Here is a 20,017-nt window from a genome sequence, read left to right as displayed (position 1 = left end):
GACGTAGGGGTCACGTCATATCTCGTCGCCGACGAGGTACGGGATCGCCGCCGCCGACCTTCCTCAATCTTTTGTCTAGGGTTCCCCGCCTCCTTAGCCGCCGCCGCACGCCCGCAGCCCTCCTCCGCTCCGCCCCGACCATCCACATCCTGCTCCTCCTCACGCCCACGCCGTCCTCCTTCTCAAGCCATCACCGTCGCCTCCCCTCCTTCGTGACCGGCCTGCGTGATTGTTGGAGTTAAACACGTCTCCGTCTCCTAGCCGGCTCGGACTAGGAGTCAGTCACCTAATAGGTTTATGTATAGGCTAGCTATACTAGTATATATATGGAACCATCCCTTGTAATCTTTGTACCGATCAAGATCAAATCAATACAAAGAAAGTTCAGGACCGATACGGTCCTGTGGCCATCCAAATCGATCAAGTGTTCGTGTACGTAGCCTGCGCCGAGTCGATCAAAGTACAGATCGATCAAGTGTGCGTACGTGCTCGTATTGTGTCCCGGCTAGAGGTGCTAGTGCTTAGTACTAGTACACGTCAGGAAGAATCGATTGGAGATAAACTAGCAGGAGGCTAGCTTTGTGTTGCGGTGCACCTCGACGTAAAAGCACTTCGTCGAGTTCGTCAGTGAGCTTCGTTCGTCATCGTCGTTCGTCGTCAGTCATATTGCCGTCACCGGAAGTACTCGGCGTCGGGACTGGGCCAACAATTGGTATCAGAGCAAGGTTGATCTTCTAGTAACGGAGGATCATGGCGGACGACAAGAAGAACAAGCAGCTGGCGGAGTACTCCGGCGCGGCTAAAGTATTTGCTGCTCCGGCGAGTTCGTCGTACCCACGATTTGATCGCGAGAACTTCGGGGTGTGGAAGGCCCTCATGGAGTGTGGTCTCCGCGCCAACGAGCTATGGGACGCGGTCGACCCAGGAGGCGACGCCTTCAAGAAGGAGGGAGCCGAGCACCGGAAGGATCGGCAGGCGGCGTCGGCGATTTACTCGGTGATGCCGATGGATGTCCTCCAGCACCTAATCGCCAAAGCAACGGCGAAGGAGGTGTGGGATACGCTGAAGCTCATGTTTGAGGGACACACCCGCGTCAAGCAAGCCAATCTCCAAACTCTCCTAAGGAACTACGAGACTTTGGTCATGGGCGACGATGAGTCCGTGGATGCGTTTGCTTCACGGGTGGCTACTCTCGTCAATCGGATCCGCGCGCTTGGAGAAAACCTCACGGAGGCCTCGGTTGTCCGGCGGTTCTTGCGCGCAGCCCCTCCCCGGTACCTGCAAATTGTCACGGCGATCGAGCAGTGCGTCGATCTCGCGACTCTCTCCATCGACGATCTTGTCGGACGGTACAAGGCTCACGATGAGCGGATGCGGTACAGTCTTGGGGACGGGAGGAACGACGAGCTTGTGATGCTCACAAAGGCGCAGTGGATCGCCCTCAAAAAGCAAGGCGGATCCACGAGCAGCAGCAAGAAGAAGGGAAAGCAGCGCTCGGCGAGAAAGAACTTCGCCGACTCGGACGACGACTCAGACGATGAGGCTGCACCACCACCGAGGAGAAAGTTTGACATCAGGAAAGTGAGGTGTTATAACTGTGGCCTCCTTGGCCACTTCAAGGCTGACTGCGAGGAAGCACCGAAGCAGAAGGCGCTCATAGCCCAGCAAGAAGATGATAGTGACATGATGTTGATGTGCGAACTCGTGGATACGAAGGATCCAGTTCTTCAAGCGTCGGCTAAAGAAACAGTCGTGCTCCGTGAAGAAAAAGTTTGCTCTCAAGATTATGGTTCGGAAACTCGTGTCGACGCTACGGACATGGGTGGTGATTTCAAAGATTATGTCGAAGTTACGGGCTTAAGTGCTAACTTCGCTGGATCGGATGCAGCGATCGCTGCATGTGCACGACCATGGAGAGGTAGTCTTTGTGTGGTGCGTCCAAAAGAGGTTAGCTGCGACCGAAAGAGCAGTTCAAAAGATTGCCAGGCGAGGCGAGACGCAGGACGAACTACGCTCGGACCAGGAGAGCATTGCGCGCACATGGCGGCAGACACGACAAGGAGCGGCGTCGTGTACACCGTGTCAGATAGCGTGGTGAGCGTAGGCATCGTGTCACACACCGCGTCACTCTCAGCAAGCACGCATGGCAGCCCAGTTGCTGGCGATGGTAGTAGCACAACAGCAACCCAAGGCAGGAACACCACGTACAAGACATGTACAACAGCTCTACCAGGAGGAAAGTCACTACTATGTGAAAGTCTAATATGTGGGCTAGAAAGTGGGCACGGTCCAGAAAGAAAAGATGGACCAAAAGTGGAGTCTTCAGATGGGAGAGAAGCGAACCAGGGATCTAGTCTATCTAGCAGTATTGTGGACACAGACCTATGTGACGGGTCAGAAGAGGAGCTGGACCAGGACAGAAGCCAAAACGCGGGTGGTGATGGGCAAGGCCCATTGCCTGGTGGCCTGCATGGGGTTTCGCCTGGTGGCCTGTGTGTGGGCAAGAGCTCATTTACAGCTGCGGTGTTGCCGAACAGTCCAGCAGGGACGTCGACAACGCATGTGGAGGAAAGGACACCACCTACACCCAAACATCTACAGCCGGTGTTACACCCATATCTGAGGAATACTCTTCGGACGATTGACCCGGTAATGATGAACGGGAGTGGGCGATGGTGTCATGCTATGAAAGAAGAGTTGGGGTCGATCCATGACAATAATACATGGGAGCTTGTGGATCTTTCCAACAATGAAAAGGCGATAGAGCTCAAGTGGCAATTTAAGGTCAGGAAAGATGTTGAAGGGTGCATGAAGCACAAAGTGAGGTTTGTGGCCAAAGAGTATGTGCAAGAGGAAAGTATGGACTTCAAAGAAGTGTTCGTTCTCATTGCAAAGATGGAGTCGGTGAGATTACTCATCGCTCTCGCGGCTCAGGAATCATGGAAGATACATCACATGGATGTAAACTCCGCGTTTTTGAATGGCGAGATAGAAGGAGATGTGTATGTGAATCAACCGCCGGGTTTCATCAAAGAGGGAGAAGAGCACAAGGTACTGAAGTTACACAAAATCTTGTATGGGCTATGGCAAGGACATCGGGAGTGGAACATCAAACTTGATCGGACATTGATTTCTCTTGGATTTGAGAAAGCCCCACTAGAGCATGCAATGTACAAGAGAGGTGAAGGAAGGGATCGTCTACTAGTTGGCATCTACGTCGACGACCTATTGATTACTGGAGCAGATGAAGAGGTGATTGCAAAGTTCAAGTTACAAATGAAGGAGATTTTCAAGAGGGATGATCTAGGTCTCTTGAGCTTCTACCCCGGGATAGAAGTACATCAAAAGACAGAGGAGATCACACCATTTTTGTCCGGTTTTTTTCGTAGGTTTTTTTTCTAGGTTTTTTTTGGTCCCGCCCCCTCCCCAGCTCACGCACAGAGTCAAAAAACATCCCGAAAAAAAAACAGTCTTATCGATCCCCTCAAGGAGACCGCGCCGCCGTCTTGCGATCGAGAAGACGCTACCGGATCTCGTGTGATCTCGCTGGCGCATACGTACGGGATCGCCGCAGCGGACGTAGGGGTCACGTCATATCTCGTCGCCGACGAGGTACGGGATCGCCGCCGCCGACCTTCCTCAATCTTTTGTCTAGGGTTCCCCGCCTCCTTAGCCGCCGCCGCACGCCCGCAGCCCTCCTCCGCTCCGCCCCGACCATCCACATCCCGCTCCTCCTCACGCCCACGCCGTCCTCCTTCTCAAGCCATCACGGTCGCCTCCCCTCCTTCGTGACCGGCCTGCGTGATTGTTGGAGTTAAACACGTCTCCGTCTCCTAGCCGGCTCGGACTAGGAGTCAGTCACCTAATAGGTTTATGTATAGGCTAGCTATACTAGTGTATATATGGAACCATCACTTGTAATCTTTGTACCGATCAAGATCAAATCAATACAAAGAAAGTTCAGGACCGATACGGTCCTGTGGCCATCCAAATCGATCAAGTGTTCGTGTACGTAGCCTGCGCCGAGTCGATCAAAGTACAGATCGATCAAGTGTGCGTACGTGCTCGTATTGTGTCCCGGCTAGAGGTGCTAGTGCTTAGTACTAGTACACGTCAGGAAGAATCGATTGGAGATAAACTAGCAGGAGGCTAGCTTTGTGTTGCGGTGCACCTCGACGTAAAAGCACTTCGTCGAGTTCGTCAGTGAGCTTCGTTCGTCATCGTCGTTCGTCGTCAGTCATATTGCCGTCACCGGAAGTACTCGGCGTCGGGACTGGGCCAACAATTGGTATCAGAGCAAGGTTGATCTTCTAGTAACGGAGGATCATGGCGGACGACAAGAAGAACAAGCAGCTGGCGGAGTACTCCGGCGCGGCTAAAGTATTTGCTGCTCCGGCGAGTTCGTCGTACCCACGATTTGATCGCGAGAACTTCGGGGTGTGGAAGGCCCTCATGGAGTGTGGTCTCCGCGCCAACGAGCTATGGGACGCGGTCGACCCAGGAGGCGACGCCTTCAAGAAGGAGGGAGCCGAGCACCGGAAGGATCGGCAGGCGGCGTCGGCGATTTACTCGGTGATGCCGATGGATGTCCTCCAGCACCTAATCGCCAAAGCAACGGCGAAGGAGGTGTGGGATACGCTGAAGCTCATGTTTGAGGGACACACCCGCGTCAAGCAAGCCAATCTCCAAACTCTCCTAAGGAACTACGAGACTTTGGTCATGGGCGACGATGAGTCCGTGGATGCGTTTGCTTCACGGGTGGCTACTCTCGTCAATCGGATCCGCGCGCTTGGAGAAAACCTCATGGAGGCCTCGGTTGTCCGGCGGTTCTTGCGCGCAGCCCCTCCCCGGTACCTGCAAATTGTCACGGCGATCGAGCAGTGCGTCGATCTCGCGACTCTCTCCATCGACGATCTTGTCGGACGGTACAAGGCTCACGATGAGCGGATGCGGTACAGTCTTGGGGACGGGAGGAACGACGAGCTTGTGATGCTCACAAAGGCGCAGTGGATCGCCCTCAAAAAGCAAGGCGGATCCACGAGCAGCAGCAAGAAGAAGGGAAAGCAGCGCTCGGCGAGAAAGAACTTCGCCGACTCGGACGACGACTCAGACGATGAGGCTGCACCACCACCGAGGAGAAAGTTTGACATCAGGAAAGTGAGGTGTTATAACTGTGGCCTCCTTGGCCACTTCAAGGCTGACTGCGAGGAAGCACCGAAGCAGAAGGCGCTCATAGCCCAGCAAGAAGATGATAGTGACATGATGTTGATGTGCGAACTCGTGGATACGAAGGATCCAGTTCTTCAAGCGTCGGCTAAAGAAACAGTCGTGCTCCGTGAAGAAAAAGTTTGCTCTCAAGATTATGGTTCGGAAACTCGTGTCGACGCTACGGACATGGGTGGTGATTTCAAAGATTATGTCGAAGTTACGGGCTTAAGTGCTAACTTCGCTGGATCGGATGCAGCGATCGCTGCATGTGCACGACCATGGAGAGGTAGTCTTTGTGTGGTGCGTCCAAAAGAGGTTAGCTGCGACCGAAAGAGCAGTTCAAAAGATTGCCAGGCGAGGCGAGACGCAGGACGAACTACGCTCGGACCAGGAGAGCATTGCGCGCACATGGCGGCAGACACGACAAGGAGCGGCGTCGTGTACACCGTGTCAGATAGCGTGGTGAGCGTAGGCATCGTGTCACACACCGCGTCACTCTCAGCAAGCACGCATGGCAGCCCAGTTGCTGGCGATGGTAGTAGCACAACAGCAACCCAAGGCAGGAACACCACGTACAAGACATGTACAACAGCTCTACCAGGAGGAAAGTCACTACTATGTGAAAGTCTAATATGTGGGCTAGAAAGTGGGCACGGTCCAGAAAGAAAAGATGGACCAAAAGTGGAGTCTTCAGATGGGAGAGAAGCGAACCAGGGATCTAGTCTATCTAGCAGTATTGTGGACACAGACCTATGTGACGGGTCAGAAGAGGAGCTGGACCAGGACAGAAGCCAAAACGCGGGTGGTGATGGGCAAGGCCCATTGCCTGGTGGCCTGCATGGGGTTTCGCCTGGTGGCCTGTGTGTGGGCAAGAGCTCATTTACAGCTGCGGTGTTGCCGAACAGTCCAGCAGGGACGTCGACAACGCATGTGGAGGAAAGGACACCACCTACACCCAAACATCTACAGCCGGTGTTACACCCATATCTGAGGAATACTCTTCGGACGATTGACCCGGTAATGATGAACGGGAGTGGGCGATGGTGTCATGCTATGAAAGAAGAGTTGGGGTCGATCCATGACAATAATACATGGGAGCTTGTGGATCTTTCCAACAATGAAAAGGCGATAGAGCTCAAGTGGCAATTTAAGGTCAGGAAAGATGTTGAAGGGTGCATGAAGCACAAAGTGAGGTTTGTGGCCAAAGAGTATGTGCAAGAGGAAAGTATGGACTTCAAAGAAGTGTTCGTTCTCATTGCAAAGATGGAGTCGGTGAGATTACTCATCGCTCTCGCGGCTCAGGAATCATGGAAGATACATCACATGGATGTAAACTCCGCGTTTTTGAATGGCGAGATAGAAGGAGATGTGTATGTGAATCAACCGCCGGGTTTCATCAAAGAGGGAGAAGAGCACAAGGTACTGAAGTTACACAAAATCTTGTATGGGCTATGGCAAGGACATCGGGAGTGGAACATCAAACTTGATCGGACATTGATTTCTCTTGGATTTGAGAAAGCCCCACTAGAGCATGCAATGTACAAGAGAGGTGAAGGAAGGGATCGTCTACTAGTTGGCATCTACGTCGACGACCTATTGATTACTGGAGCAGATGAAGAGGTGATTGCAAAGTTCAAGTTACAAATGAAGGAGATTTTCAAGAGGGATGATCTAGGTCTCTTGAGCTTCTACCCCGGGATAGAAGTACATCAAAAGACAGAGGAGATCACACCATTTTTGTCCGGTTTTTTTCGTAGGTTTTTTTTCTAGGTTTTTTTTGGTCCCGCCCCCTCCCCAGCTCACGCACAGAGTCAAAAAACATCCCGAAAAAAAAACAGTCTTATCGATCCCCTCAAGGAGACCGCGCCGCCGTCTTGCGATCGAGAAGACGCTACCGGATCTCGTGTGATCTCGCTGGCGCATACGTACGGGATCGCCGCAGCGGACGTAGGGGTCACGTCATATCTCGTCGCCGACGAGGTACGGGATCGCCGCCGCCGACCTTCCTCAATCTTTTGTCTAGGGTTCCCCGCCTCCTTAGCCGCCGCCGCACGCCCGCAGCCCTCCTCCGCTCCGCCCCGACCATCCACATCCTGCTCCTCCTCACGCCCACGCCGTCCTCCTTCTCAAGCCATCACGGTCGCCTCCCCTCCTTCGTGACCGGCCTGCGTGATTGTTGGAGTTAAACACGTCTCCGTCTCCTAGCCGGCTCGGACTAGGAGTCAGTCACCTAATAGGTTTATGTATAGGCTAGCTATACTAGTGTATATATGGAACCATCACTTGTAATCTTTGTACCGATCAAGATCAAATCAATACAAAGAAAGTTCAGGACCGATACGGTCCTGTGGCCATCCAAATCGATCAAGTGTTCGTGTACGTAGCCTGCGCCGAGTCGATCAAAGTACAGATCGATCAAGTGTGCGTACGTGCTCGTATTGTGTCCCGGCTAGAGGTGCTAGTGCTTAGTACTAGTACACGTCAGGAAGAATCGATTGGAGATAAACTAGCAGGAGGCTAGCTTTGTGTTGCGGTGCACCTCGACGTAAAAGCACTTCGTCGAGTTCGTCAGTGAGCTTCGTTCGTCATCGTCGTTCGTCGTCAGTCATATTGCCGTCACCGGAAGTACTCGGCGTCGGGACTGGGCCAACAATTGGTATCAGAGCAAGGTTGATCTTCTAGTAACGGAGGATCATGGCGGACGACAAGAAGAACAAGCAGCTGGCGGAGTACTCCGGCGCGGCTAAAGTATTTGCTGCTCCGGCGAGTTCGTCGTACCCACGATTTGATCGCGAGAACTTCGGGGTGTGGAAGGCCCTCATGGAGTGTGGTCTCCGCGCCAACGAGCTATGGGACGCGGTCGACCCAGGAGGCGACGCCTTCAAGAAGGAGGGAGCCGAGCACCGGAAGGATCGGCAGGCGGCGTCGGCGATTTACTCGGTGATGCCGATGGATGTCCTCCAGCACCTAATCGCCAAAGCAACGGCGAAGGAGGTGTGGGATACGCTGAAGCTCATGTTTGAGGGACACACCCGCGTCAAGCAAGCCAATCTCCAAACTCTCCTAAGGAACTACGAGACTTTGGTCATGGGCGACGATGAGTCCGTGGATGCGTTTGCTTCACGGGTGGCTACTCTCGTCAATCGGATCCGCGCGCTTGGAGAAAACCTCACGGAGGCCTCGGTTGTCCGGCGGTTCTTGCGCGCAGCCCCTCCCCGGTACCTGCAAATTGTCACGGCGATCGAGCAGTGCGTCGATCTCGCGACTCTCTCCATCGACGATCTTGTCGGACGGTACAAGGCTCACGATGAGCGGATGCGGTACAGTCTTGGGGACGGGAGGAACGACGAGCTTGTGATGCTCACAAAGGCGCAGTGGATCGCCCTCAAAAAGCAAGGCGGATCCACGAGCAGCAGCAAGAAGAAGGGAAAGCAGCGCTCGGCGAGAAAGAACTTCGCCGACTCGGACGACGACTCAGACGATGAGGCTGCACCACCACCGAGGAGAAAGTTTGACATCAGGAAAGTGAGGTGTTATAACTGTGGCCTCCTTGGCCACTTCAAGGCTGACTGCGAGGAAGCACCGAAGCAGAAGGCGCTCATAGCCCAGCAAGAAGATGATAGTGACATGATGTTGATGTGCGAACTCGTGGATACGAAGGATCCAGTTCTTCAAGCGTCGGCTAAAGAAACAGTCGTGCTCCGTGAAGAAAAAGTTTGCTCTCAAGATTATGGTTCGGAAACTCGTGTCGACGCTACGGACATGGGTGGTGATTTCAAAGATTATGTCGAAGTTACGGGCTTAAGTGCTAACTTCGCTGGATCGGATGCAGCGATCGCTGCATGTGCACGACCATGGAGAGGTAGTCTTTGTGTGGTGCGTCCAAAAGAGGTTAGCTGCGACCGAAAGAGCAGTTCAAAAGATTGCCAGGCGAGGCGAGACGCAGGACGAACTACGCTCGGACCAGGAGAGCATTGCGCGCACATGGCGGCAGACACGACAAGGAGCGGCGTCGTGTACACCGTGTCAGATAGCGTGGTGAGCGTAGGCATCGTGTCACACACCGCGTCACTCTCAGCAAGCACGCATGGCAGCCCAGTTGCTGGCGATGGTAGTAGCACAACAGCAACCCAAGGCAGGAACACCACGTACAAGACATGTACAACAGCTCTACCAGGAGGAAAGTCACTACTATGTGAAAGTCTAATATGTGGGCTAGAAAGTGGGCACGGTCCAGAAAGAAAAGATGGACCAAAAGTGGAGTCTTCAGATGGGAGAGAAGCGAACCAGGGATCTAGTCTATCTAGCAGTATTGTGGACACAGACCTATGTGACGGGTCAGAAGAGGAGCTGGACCAGGACAGAAGCCAAAACGCGGGTGGTGATGGGCAAGGCCCATTGCCTGGTGGCCTGCATGGGGTTTCGCCTGGTGGCCTGTGTGTGGGCAAGAGCTCATTTACAGCTGCGGTGTTGCCGAACAGTCCAGCAGGGACGTCGACAACGCATGTGGAGGAAAGGACACCACCTACACCCAAACATCTACAGCCGGTGTTACACCCATATCTGAGGAATACTCTTCGGACGATTGACCCGGTAATGATGAACGGGAGTGGGCGATGGTGTCATGCTATGAAAGAAGAGTTGGGGTCGATCCATGACAATAATACATGGGAGCTTGTGGATCTTTCCAACAATGAAAAGGCGATAGAGCTCAAGTGGCAATTTAAGGTCAGGAAAGATGTTGAAGGGTGCATGAAGCACAAAGTGAGGTTTGTGGCCAAAGAGTATGTGCAAGAGGAAAGTATGGACTTCAAAGAAGTGTTCGTTCTCATTGCAAAGATGGAGTCGGTGAGATTACTCATCGCTCTCGCGGCTCAGGAATCATGGAAGATACATCACATGGATGTAAACTCCGCGTTTTTGAATGGCGAGATAGAAGGAGATGTGTATGTGAATCAACCGCCGGGTTTCATCAAAGAGGGAGAAGAGCACAAGGTACTGAAGTTACACAAAATCTTGTATGGGCTATGGCAAGGACATCGGGAGTGGAACATCAAACTTGATCGGACATTGATTTCTCTTGGATTTGAGAAAGCCCCACTAGAGCATGCAATGTACAAGAGAGGTGAAGGAAGGGATCGTCTACTAGTTGGCATCTACGTCGACGACCTATTGATTACTGGAGCAGATGAAGAGGTGATTGCAAAGTTCAAGTTACAAATGAAGGAGATTTTCAAGAGGGATGATCTAGGTCTCTTGAGCTTCTACCCCGGGATAGAAGTACATCAAAAGACAGAGGAGATCACACCATTTTTGTCCGGTTTTTTTCGTAGGTTTTTTTTCTAGGTTTTTTTTGGTCCCGCCCCCTCCCCAGCTCACGCACAGAGTCAAAAAACATCCCGAAAAAAAAACAGTCTTATCGATCCCCTCAAGGAGACCGCGCCGCCGTCTTGCGATCGAGAAGACGCTACCGGATCTCGTGTGATCTCGCTGGCGCATACGTACGGGATCGCCGCAGCGGACGTAGGGGTCACGTCATATCTCGTCGCCGACGAGGTACGGGATCGCCGCCGCCGACCTTCCTCAATCTTTTGTCTAGGGTTCCCCGCCTCCTTAGCCGCCGCCGCACGCCCGCAGCCCTCCTCCGCTCCGCCCCGACCATCCACATCCCGCTCCTCCTCACGCCCACGCCGTCCTCCTTCTCAAGCCATCACGGTCGCCTCCCCTCCTTCGTGACCGGCCTGCGTGATTGTTGGAGTTAAACACGTCTCCGTCTCCTAGCCGGCTCGGACTAGGAGTCAGTCACCTAATAGGTTTATGTATAGGCTAGCTATACTAGTGTATATATGGAACCATCACTTGTAATCTTTGTACCGATCAAGATCAAATCAATACAAAGAAAGTTCAGGACCGATACGGTCCTGTGGCCATCCAAATCGATCAAGTGTTCGTGTACGTAGCCTGCGCCGAGTCGATCAAAGTACAGATCGATCAAGTGTGCGTACGTGCTCGTATTGTGTCCCGGCTAGAGGTGCTAGTGCTTAGTACTAGTACACGTCAGGAAGAATCGATTGGAGATAAACTAGCAGGAGGCTAGCTTTGTGTTGCGGTGCACCTCGACGTAAAAGCACTTCGTCGAGTTCGTCAGTGAGCTTCGTTCGTCATCGTCGTTCGTCGTCAGTCATATTGCCGTCACCGGAAGTACTCGGCGTCGGGACTGGGCCAACAATTGGTATCAGAGCAAGGTTGATCTTCTAGTAACGGAGGATCATGGCGGACGACAAGAAGAACAAGCAGCTGGCGGAGTACTCCGGCGCGGCTAAAGTATTTGCTGCTCCGGCGAGTTCGTCGTACCCACGATTTGATCGCGAGAACTTCGGGGTGTGGAAGGCCCTCATGGAGTGTGGTCTCCGCGCCAACGAGCTATGGGACGCGGTCGACCCAGGAGGCGACGCCTTCAAGAAGGAGGGAGCCGAGCACCGGAAGGATCGGCAGGCGGCGTCGGCGATTTACTCGGTGATGCCGATGGATGTCCTCCAGCACCTAATCGCCAAAGCAACGGCGAAGGAGGTGTGGGATACGCTGAAGCTCATGTTTGAGGGACACACCCGCGTCAAGCAAGCCAATCTCCAAACTCTCCTAAGGAACTACGAGACTTTGGTCATGGGCGACGATGAGTCCGTGGATGCGTTTGCTTCACGGGTGGCTACTCTCGTCAATCGGATCCGCGCGCTTGGAGAAAACCTCACGGAGGCCTCGGTTGTCCGGCGGTTCTTGCGCGCAGCCCCTCCCCGGTACCTGCAAATTGTCACGGCGATCGAGCAGTGCGTCGATCTCGCGACTCTCTCCATCGACGATCTTGTCGGACGGTACAAGGCTCACGATGAGCGGATGCGGTACAGTCTTGGGGACGGGAGGAACGACGAGCTTGTGATGCTCACAAAGGCGCAGTGGATCGCCCTCAAAAAGCAAGGCGGATCCACGAGCAGCAGCAAGAAGAAGGGAAAGCAGCGCTCGGCGAGAAAGAACTTCGCCGACTCGGACGACGACTCAGACGATGAGGCTGCACCACCACCGAGGAGAAAGTTTGACATCAGGAAAGTGAGGTGTTATAACTGTGGCCTCCTTGGCCACTTCAAGGCTGACTGCGAGGAAGCACCGAAGCAGAAGGCGCTCATAGCCCAGCAAGAAGATGATAGTGACATGATGTTGATGTGCGAACTCGTGGATACGAAGGATCCAGTTCTTCAAGCGTCGGCTAAAGAAACAGTCGTGCTCCGTGAAGAAAAAGTTTGCTCTCAAGATTATGGTTCGGAAACTCGTGTCGACGCTACGGACATGGGTGGTGATTTCAAAGATTATGTCGAAGTTACGGGCTTAAGTGCTAACTTCGCTGGATCGGATGCAGCGATCGCTGCATGTGCACGACCATGGAGAGGTAGTCTTTGTGTGGTGCGTCCAAAAGAGGTTAGCTGCGACCGAAAGAGCAGTTCAAAAGATTGCCAGGCGAGGCGAGACGCAGGACGAACTACGCTCGGACCAGGAGAGCATTGCGCGCACATGGCGGCAGACACGACAAGGAGCGGCGTCGTGTACACCGTGTCAGATAGCGTGGTGAGCGTAGGCATCGTGTCACACACCGCGTCACTCTCAGCAAGCACGCATGGCAGCCCAGTTGCTGGCGATGGTAGTAGCACAACAGCAACCCAAGGCAGGAACACCACGTACAAGACATGTACAACAGCTCTACCAGGAGGAAAGTCACTACTATGTGAAAGTCTAATATGTGGGCTAGAAAGTGGGCACGGTCCAGAAAGAAAAGATGGACCAAAAGTGGAGTCTTCAGATGGGAGAGAAGCGAACCAGGGATCTAGTCTATCTAGCAGTATTGTGGACACAGACCTATGTGACGGGTCAGAAGAGGAGCTGGACCAGGACAGAAGCCAAAACGCGGGTGGTGATGGGCAAGGCCCATTGCCTGGTGGCCTGCATGGGGTTTCGCCTGGTGGCCTGTGTGTGGGCAAGAGCTCATTTACAGCTGCGGTGTTGCCGAACAGTCCAGCAGGGACGTCGACAACGCATGTGGAGGAAAGGACACCACCTACACCCAAACATCTACAGCCGGTGTTACACCCATATCTGAGGAATACTCTTCGGACGATTGACCCGGTAATGATGAACGGGAGTGGGCGATGGTGTCATGCTATGAAAGAAGAGTTGGGGTCGATCCATGACAATAATACATGGGAGCTTGTGGATCTTTCCAACAATGAAAAGGCGATAGAGCTCAAGTGGCAATTTAAGGTCAGGAAAGATGTTGAAGGGTGCATGAAGCACAAAGTGAGGTTTGTGGCCAAAGAGTATGTGCAAGAGGAAAGTATGGACTTCAAAGAAGTGTTCGTTCTCATTGCAAAGATGGAGTCGGTGAGATTACTCATCGCTCTCGCGGCTCAGGAATCATGGAAGATACATCACATGGATGTAAACTCCGCGTTTTTGAATGGCGAGATAGAAGGAGATGTGTATGTGAATCAACCGCCGGGTTTCATCAAAGAGGGAGAAGAGCACAAGGTACTGAAGTTACACAAAATCTTGTATGGGCTATGGCAAGGACATCGGGAGTGGAACATCAAACTTGATCGGACATTGATTTCTCTTGGATTTGAGAAAGCCCCACTAGAGCATGCAATGTACAAGAGAGGTGAAGGAAGGGATCGTCTACTAGTTGGCATCTACGTCGACGACCTATTGATTACTGGAGCAGATGAAGAGGTGATTGCAAAGTTCAAGTTACAAATGAAGGAGATTTTCAAGAGGGATGATCTAGGTCTCTTGAGCTTCTACCCCGGGATAGAAGTACATCAAAAGACAGAGGAGATCACACCATTTTTGTCCGGTTTTTTTCGTAGGTTTTTTTTCTAGGTTTTTTTTGGTCCCGCCCCCTCCCCAGCTCACGCACAGAGTCAAAAAACATCCCGAAAAAAAAACAGTCTTATCGATCCCCTCAAGGAGACCGCGCCGCCGTCTTGCGATCGAGAAGACGCTACCGGATCTCGTGTGATCTCGCTGGCGCATACGTACGGGATCGCCGCAGCGGACGTAGGGGTCACGTCATATCTCGTCGCCGACGAGGTACGGGATCGCCGCCGCCGACCTTCCTCAATCTTTTGTCTAGGGTTCCCCGCCTCCTTAGCCGCCGCCGCACGCCCGCAGCCCTCCTCCGCTCCGCCCCGACCATCCACATCCTGCTCCTCCTCACGCCCACGCCGTCCTCCTTCTCAAGCCATCACGGTCGCCTCCCCTCCTTCGTGACCGGCCTGCGTGATTGTTGGAGTTAAACACGTCTCCGTCTCCTAGCCGGCTCGGACTAGGAGTCAGTCACCTAATAGGTTTATGTATAGGCTAGCTATACTAGTGTATATATGGAACCATCACTTGTAATCTTTGTACCGATCAAGATCAAATCAATACAAAGAAAGTTCAGGACCGATACGGTCCTGTGGCCATCCAAATCGATCAAGTGTTCGTGTACGTAGCCTGCGCCGAGTCGATCAAAGTACAGATCGATCAAGTGTGCGTACGTGCTCGTATTGTGTCCCGGCTAGAGGTGCTAGTGCTTAGTACTAGTACACGTCAGGAAGAATCGATTGGAGATAAACTAGCAGGAGGCTAGCTTTGTGTTGCGGTGCACCTCGACGTAAAAGCACTTCGTCGAGTTCGTCAGTGAGCTTCGTTCGTCATCGTCGTTCGTCGTCAGTCATATTGCCGTCACCGGAAGTACTCGGCGTCGGGACTGGGCCAACAATTGGTATCAGAGCAAGGTTGATCTTCTAGTAACGGAGGATCATGGCGGACGACAAGAAGAACAAGCAGCTGGCGGAGTACTCCGGCGCGGCTAAAGTATTTGCTGCTCCGGCGAGTTCGTCGTACCCACGATTTGATCGCGAGAACTTCGGGGTGTGGAAGGCCCTCATGGAGTGTGGTCTCCGCGCCAACGAGCTATGGGACGCGGTCGACCCAGGAGGCGACGCCTTCAAGAAGGAGGGAGCCGAGCACCGGAAGGATCGGCAGGCGGCGTCGGCGATTTACTCGGTGATGCCGATGGATGTCCTCCAGCACCTAATCGCCAAAGCAACGGCGAAGGAGGTGTGGGATACGCTGAAGCTCATGTTTGAGGGACACACCCGCGTCAAGCAAGCCAATCTCCAAACTCTCCTAAGGAACTACGAGACTTTGGTCATGGGCGACGATGAGTCCGTGGATGCGTTTGCTTCACGGGTGGCTACTCTCGTCAATCGGATCCGCGCGCTTGGAGAAAACCTCACGGAGGCCTCGGTTGTCCGGCGGTTCTTGCGCGCAGCCCCTCCCCGGTACCTGCAAATTGTCACGGCGATCGAGCAGTGCGTCGATCTCGCGACTCTCTCCATCGACGATCTTGTCGGACGGTACAAGGCTCACGATGAGCGGATGCGGTACAGTCTTGGGGACGGGAGGAACGACGAGCTTGTGATGCTCACAAAGGCGCAGTGGATCGCCCTCAAAAAGCAAGGCGGATCCACGAGCAGCAGCAAGAAGAAGGGAAAGCAGCGCTCGGCGAGAAAGAACTTCGCCGACTCGGACGACGACTCAGACGATGAGGCTGCACCACCACCGAGGAGAAAGTTTGACATCAGGAAAGTGAGGTGTTATAACTGTGGCCTCCTTGGCCACTTCAAGGCTGACTGCGAGGAAGCACCGAAGCAGAAGGCGCTCATAGCCCAGCAAGAAGATGATAGTGACATGATGTTGATGTGCGAACTCGTGGATACGAAGGATCCAGTTCTTCAAGCGTCGGCTAAAGAAACAGTCGTGCTCCGTGAAGAAAAAGTTTGCTCTCAAGATTATGGTTCGGAAACTCGTGTCGACGCTACGGACATGGGTGGTGATTTCAAAGATTATGTCGAAGTTACGGGCTTAAGTGCTAACTTCGCTGGATCGGATGCAGCGATCGCTGCATGTGCACGACCATGGAGAGGTAGTCTTTGTGTGGTGCGTCCAAAAGAGGTTAGCTGCGACCGAAAGAGCAGTTCAAAAGATTGCCAGGCGAGGCGAGACGCAGGACGAACTACGCTCGGACCAGGAGAGCATTGCGCGCACATGGCGGCAGACACGACAAGGAGCGGCGTCGTGTACACCGTGTCAGATAGCGTGGTGAGCGTAGGCATCGTGTCACACACCGCGTCACTCTCAGCAAGCACGCATGGCAGCCCAGTTGCTGGCGATGGTAGTAGCACAACAGCAACCCAAGGCAGGAACACCACGTACAAGACATGTACAACAGCTCTACCAGGAGGAAAGTCACTACTATGTGAAAGTCTAATATGTGGGCTAGAAAGTGGGCACGGTCCAGAAAGAAAAGATGGACCAAAAGTGGAGTCTTCAGATGGGAGAGAAGCGAACCAGGGATCTAGTCTATCTAGCAGTATTGTGGACACAGACCTATGTGACGGGTCAGAAGAGGAGCTGGACCAGGACAGAAGCCAAAACGCGGGTGGTGATGGGCAAGGCCCATTGCCTGGTGGCCTGCATGGGGTTTCGCCTGGTGGCCTGTGTGTGGGCAAGAGCTCATTTACAGCTGCGGTGTTGCCGAACAGTCCAGCAGGGACGTCGACAACGCATGTGGAGGAAAGGACACCACCTACACCCAAACATCTACAGCCGGTGTTACACCCATATCTGAGGAATACTCTTCGGACGATTGACCCGGTAATGATGAACGGGAGTGGGCGATGGTGTCATGCTATGAAAGAAGAGTTGGGGTCGATCCATGACAATAATACATGGGAGCTTGTGGATCTTTCCAACAATGAAAAGGCGATAGAGCTCAAGTGGCAATTTAAGGTCAGGAAAGATGTTGAAGGGTGCATGAAGCACAAAGTGAGGTTTGTGGCCAAAGAGTATGTGCAAGAGGAAAGTATGGACTTCAAAGAAGTGTTCGTTCTCATTGCAAAGATGGAGTCGGTGAGATTACTCATCGCTCTCGCGGCTCAGGAATCATGGAAGATACATCACATGGATGTAAACTCCGCGTTTTTGAATGGCGAGATAGAAGGAGATGTGTATGTGAATCAACCGCCGGGTTTCATCAAAGAGGGAGAAGAGCACAAGGTACTGAAGTTACACAAAATCTTGTATGGGCTATGGCAAGGACATCGGGAGTGGAACATCAAACTTGATCGGACATTGATTTCTCTTGGATTTGAGAAAGCCCCACTAGAGCATGCAATGTACAAGAGAGGTGAAGGAAGGGATCGTCTACTAGTTGGCATCTACGTCGACGACCTATTGATTACTGGAGCAGATGAAGAGGTGATTGCAAAGTTCAAGTTACAAATGAAGGAGATTTTCAAGAGGGATGATCTAGGTCTCTTGAGCTTCTACCCCGGGATAGAAGTACATCAAAAGACAGAGGAGATCACACCATTTTTGTCCGGTTTTTTTCGTAGGTTTTTTTTCTAGGTTTTTTTTGGTCCCGCCCCCTCCCCAGCTCACGCACAGAGTCAAAAAACATCCCGAAAAAAAAACAGTCTTATCGATCCCCTCAAGGAGACCGCGCCGCCGTCTTGCGATCGAGAAGACGCTACCGGATCTCGTGTGATCTCGCTGGCGCATACGTACGGGATCGCCGCAGCGGACGTAGGGGTCACGTCATATCTCGTCGCCGACGAGGTACGGGATCGCCGCCGCCGACCTTCCTCAATCTTTTGTCTAGGGTTCCCCGCCTCCTTAGCCGCCGCCGCACGCCCGCAGCCCTCCTCCGCTCCGCCCCGACCATCCACATCCTGCTCCTCCTCACGCCCACGCCGTCCTCCTTCTCAAGCCATCACCGTCGCCTCCCCTCCTTCGTGACCGGCCTGCGTGATTGTTGGAGTTAAACACGTCTCCGTCTCCTAGCCGGCTCGGACTAGGAGTCAGTCACCTAATAGGTTTATGTATAGGCTAGCTATACTAGTGTATATATGGAACCATCACTTGTAATCTTTGTACCGATCAAGATCAAATCAATACAAAGAAAGTTCAGGACCGATACGGTCCTGTGGCCATCCAAATCGATCAAGTGTTCGTGTACGTAGCCTGCGCCGAGTCGATCAAAGTACAGATCGATCAAGTGTGCGTACGTGCTCGTATTGTGTCCCGGCTAGAGGTGCTAGTGCTTAGTACTAGTACACGTCAGGAAGAATCGATTGGAGATAAACTAGCAGGAGGCTAGCTTTGTGTTGCGGTGCACCTCGACGTAAAAGCACTTCGTCGAGTTCGTCAGTGAGCTTCGTTCGTCATCGTCGTTCGTCGTCAGTCATATTGCCGTCACCGGAAGTACTCGGCGTCGGGACTGGACCAACAGTGATCCCAACGCGAGGGGACGACGTCGACCATGGAGCGGAGCCTGTGGGACGAGGTGGAGAATGCCGCGGCGGTGACGGGCACCGCGTACGTGGTACCACCACACACCATGGTGGGGACGAGAGGTGTTGCAGCCCTTCCCTCGAGCTTGACTCCGGCGGTCCAGCCCGGCGACGACGATGACATGATCCCTACCGGTAATGACCACGACGTGCTCCGGCCCAACAGCCTCGACCTCAACAAGCCCCGTCGAGATTCATCAGCCCATCCATCTCTTCTTTTACCACCAGGGGTTGAGGAGGAGCACCATCAACTCACTTGATTGGTTGTCTACTCAGATAGAATCGAAGATGAAGTACGTGACCATCATAGCTACTGTTGGATTCATGTATATACATTGATTCTTCATCCAATTTTGTCTACTGTTTTTTAAATGACGGATGAGTGGATCTGATGAAGGAGAGAGGGTGAGAAGAAGAGACGTTGTGGGGCTGGTAGCGGGTGAGAATAGTCTAGCTAGACGGCAATCAAGGATTTCCAGAAAAGGCGGCAGACTGAAATCCATGACGACATGAACACTACCACGACATCATCACGGATGTGACGGAGGTACCTATGTTTCCTCAGTCCTACTAGGAAAGTTTTCATATTATCCCGGTTCCATGTTAAGATTGTTTGTAGAGTAATCCAAAGCAATATTGTGTGTGCATTCTGTATAAAATGCGTAGGCTTAGTTTTTCTTAATCGGCCTGCTACACATTCTTGTATCGATGCATAAGGTCAAAATTATTGGTTCCAGCTGAAATATCTTTCCCCTGCATTTTACACCAAGGGAGATTCAGTACAGAAGTGAGGTGCATAAGTATAACAAAAATGTAGGCAAGATACCGGAGTGCAGGCTTCAACATTCAGTCATTGTGGCCATCATGCACTCCTATTTCATAATCTACCTTGCATGTTTTATATTTCAGAATGCATTTGATTTAGCATAGCCGTCCCATCCATCCTAGATGCTAATAAATTGTGTAACTCTACCTACGTTCTTTTTTGAATGTGCAGAAATAGCGTTCGGCTGCAAAGATGGGGTATGTTTTTTTACATGTTAACCATAGACTCGACAAAAGAAGCTATTTTGCCAAAGAACTGCTTGTCAACTATGGTATTTAAGCTCGGGGATGCTAACTCAACGAGGTGTATTGAGGCTTTAAATTTGGAGGTACTATTTTTTTCCATATACAGAAATGTATACCTCTGAGCATCTAGAAAATCTTACATTAGGTAGATAACATTTGCCTTCCGAAAAATTCCCTAGAACATGAGATTGTGACTCTTAAGATAAGTTGTTTAATAGTGAGTGTTGTTATATTTATGCAAGCTAGATGATATTAAAAAATATATTTCCCTTTCGGGGAACGAATTGTACTTTATA

General features: G+C 52.4%; 5 protein-coding genes across 5 annotated transcripts; all 5 read left to right on the top strand.

Annotated features, from left to right (window-relative positions):
• Positions 1–750: 750 nt before the first annotated feature.
• LOC141041428 (uncharacterized) lies at positions 751–3,402 on the top strand. The gene has a single exon (XM_073507574.1). It carries the CDS (start codon positions 751–753, stop codon positions 3,400–3,402), a length of 2,652 nt encoding a protein of 883 aa, XP_073363675.1.
• A 924-nt stretch (positions 3,403–4,326) lies between these two features.
• Positions 4,327–6,978, top strand: LOC141041427 (uncharacterized). Its single transcript, XM_073507573.1, has one exon. It carries the CDS (start codon positions 4,327–4,329, stop codon positions 6,976–6,978), a length of 2,652 nt encoding a protein of 883 aa, XP_073363674.1.
• A 924-nt stretch (positions 6,979–7,902) lies between these two features.
• Positions 7,903–10,554, top strand: LOC141041426 (uncharacterized). Its single transcript, XM_073507572.1, has one exon. It carries the CDS (start codon positions 7,903–7,905, stop codon positions 10,552–10,554), a length of 2,652 nt encoding a protein of 883 aa, XP_073363673.1.
• A 924-nt stretch (positions 10,555–11,478) lies between these two features.
• Positions 11,479–14,130, top strand: LOC141041425 (uncharacterized). Its single transcript, XM_073507571.1, has one exon. It carries the CDS (start codon positions 11,479–11,481, stop codon positions 14,128–14,130), a length of 2,652 nt encoding a protein of 883 aa, XP_073363672.1.
• Positions 14,131–15,054: 924 nt separating this feature from the next.
• Positions 15,055–17,706, top strand: LOC141041424 (uncharacterized). The gene has a single exon (XM_073507570.1). It carries the CDS (start codon positions 15,055–15,057, stop codon positions 17,704–17,706), a length of 2,652 nt encoding a protein of 883 aa, XP_073363671.1.
• Positions 17,707–20,017: the final 2,311 nt, after the last annotated feature.

This window comes from Aegilops tauschii, chromosome 2 (genome assembly GCF_002575655.3).
Source record: "Aegilops tauschii subsp. strangulata cultivar AL8/78 chromosome 2, Aet v6.0, whole genome shotgun sequence".
Classification (NCBI taxonomy): Eukaryota; Viridiplantae; Streptophyta; class Magnoliopsida; order Poales; family Poaceae; genus Aegilops; species Aegilops tauschii.
Note: the sequence above shows the minus strand (reverse complement) of the source record. Positions and strands in the feature narration are given on the sequence as shown.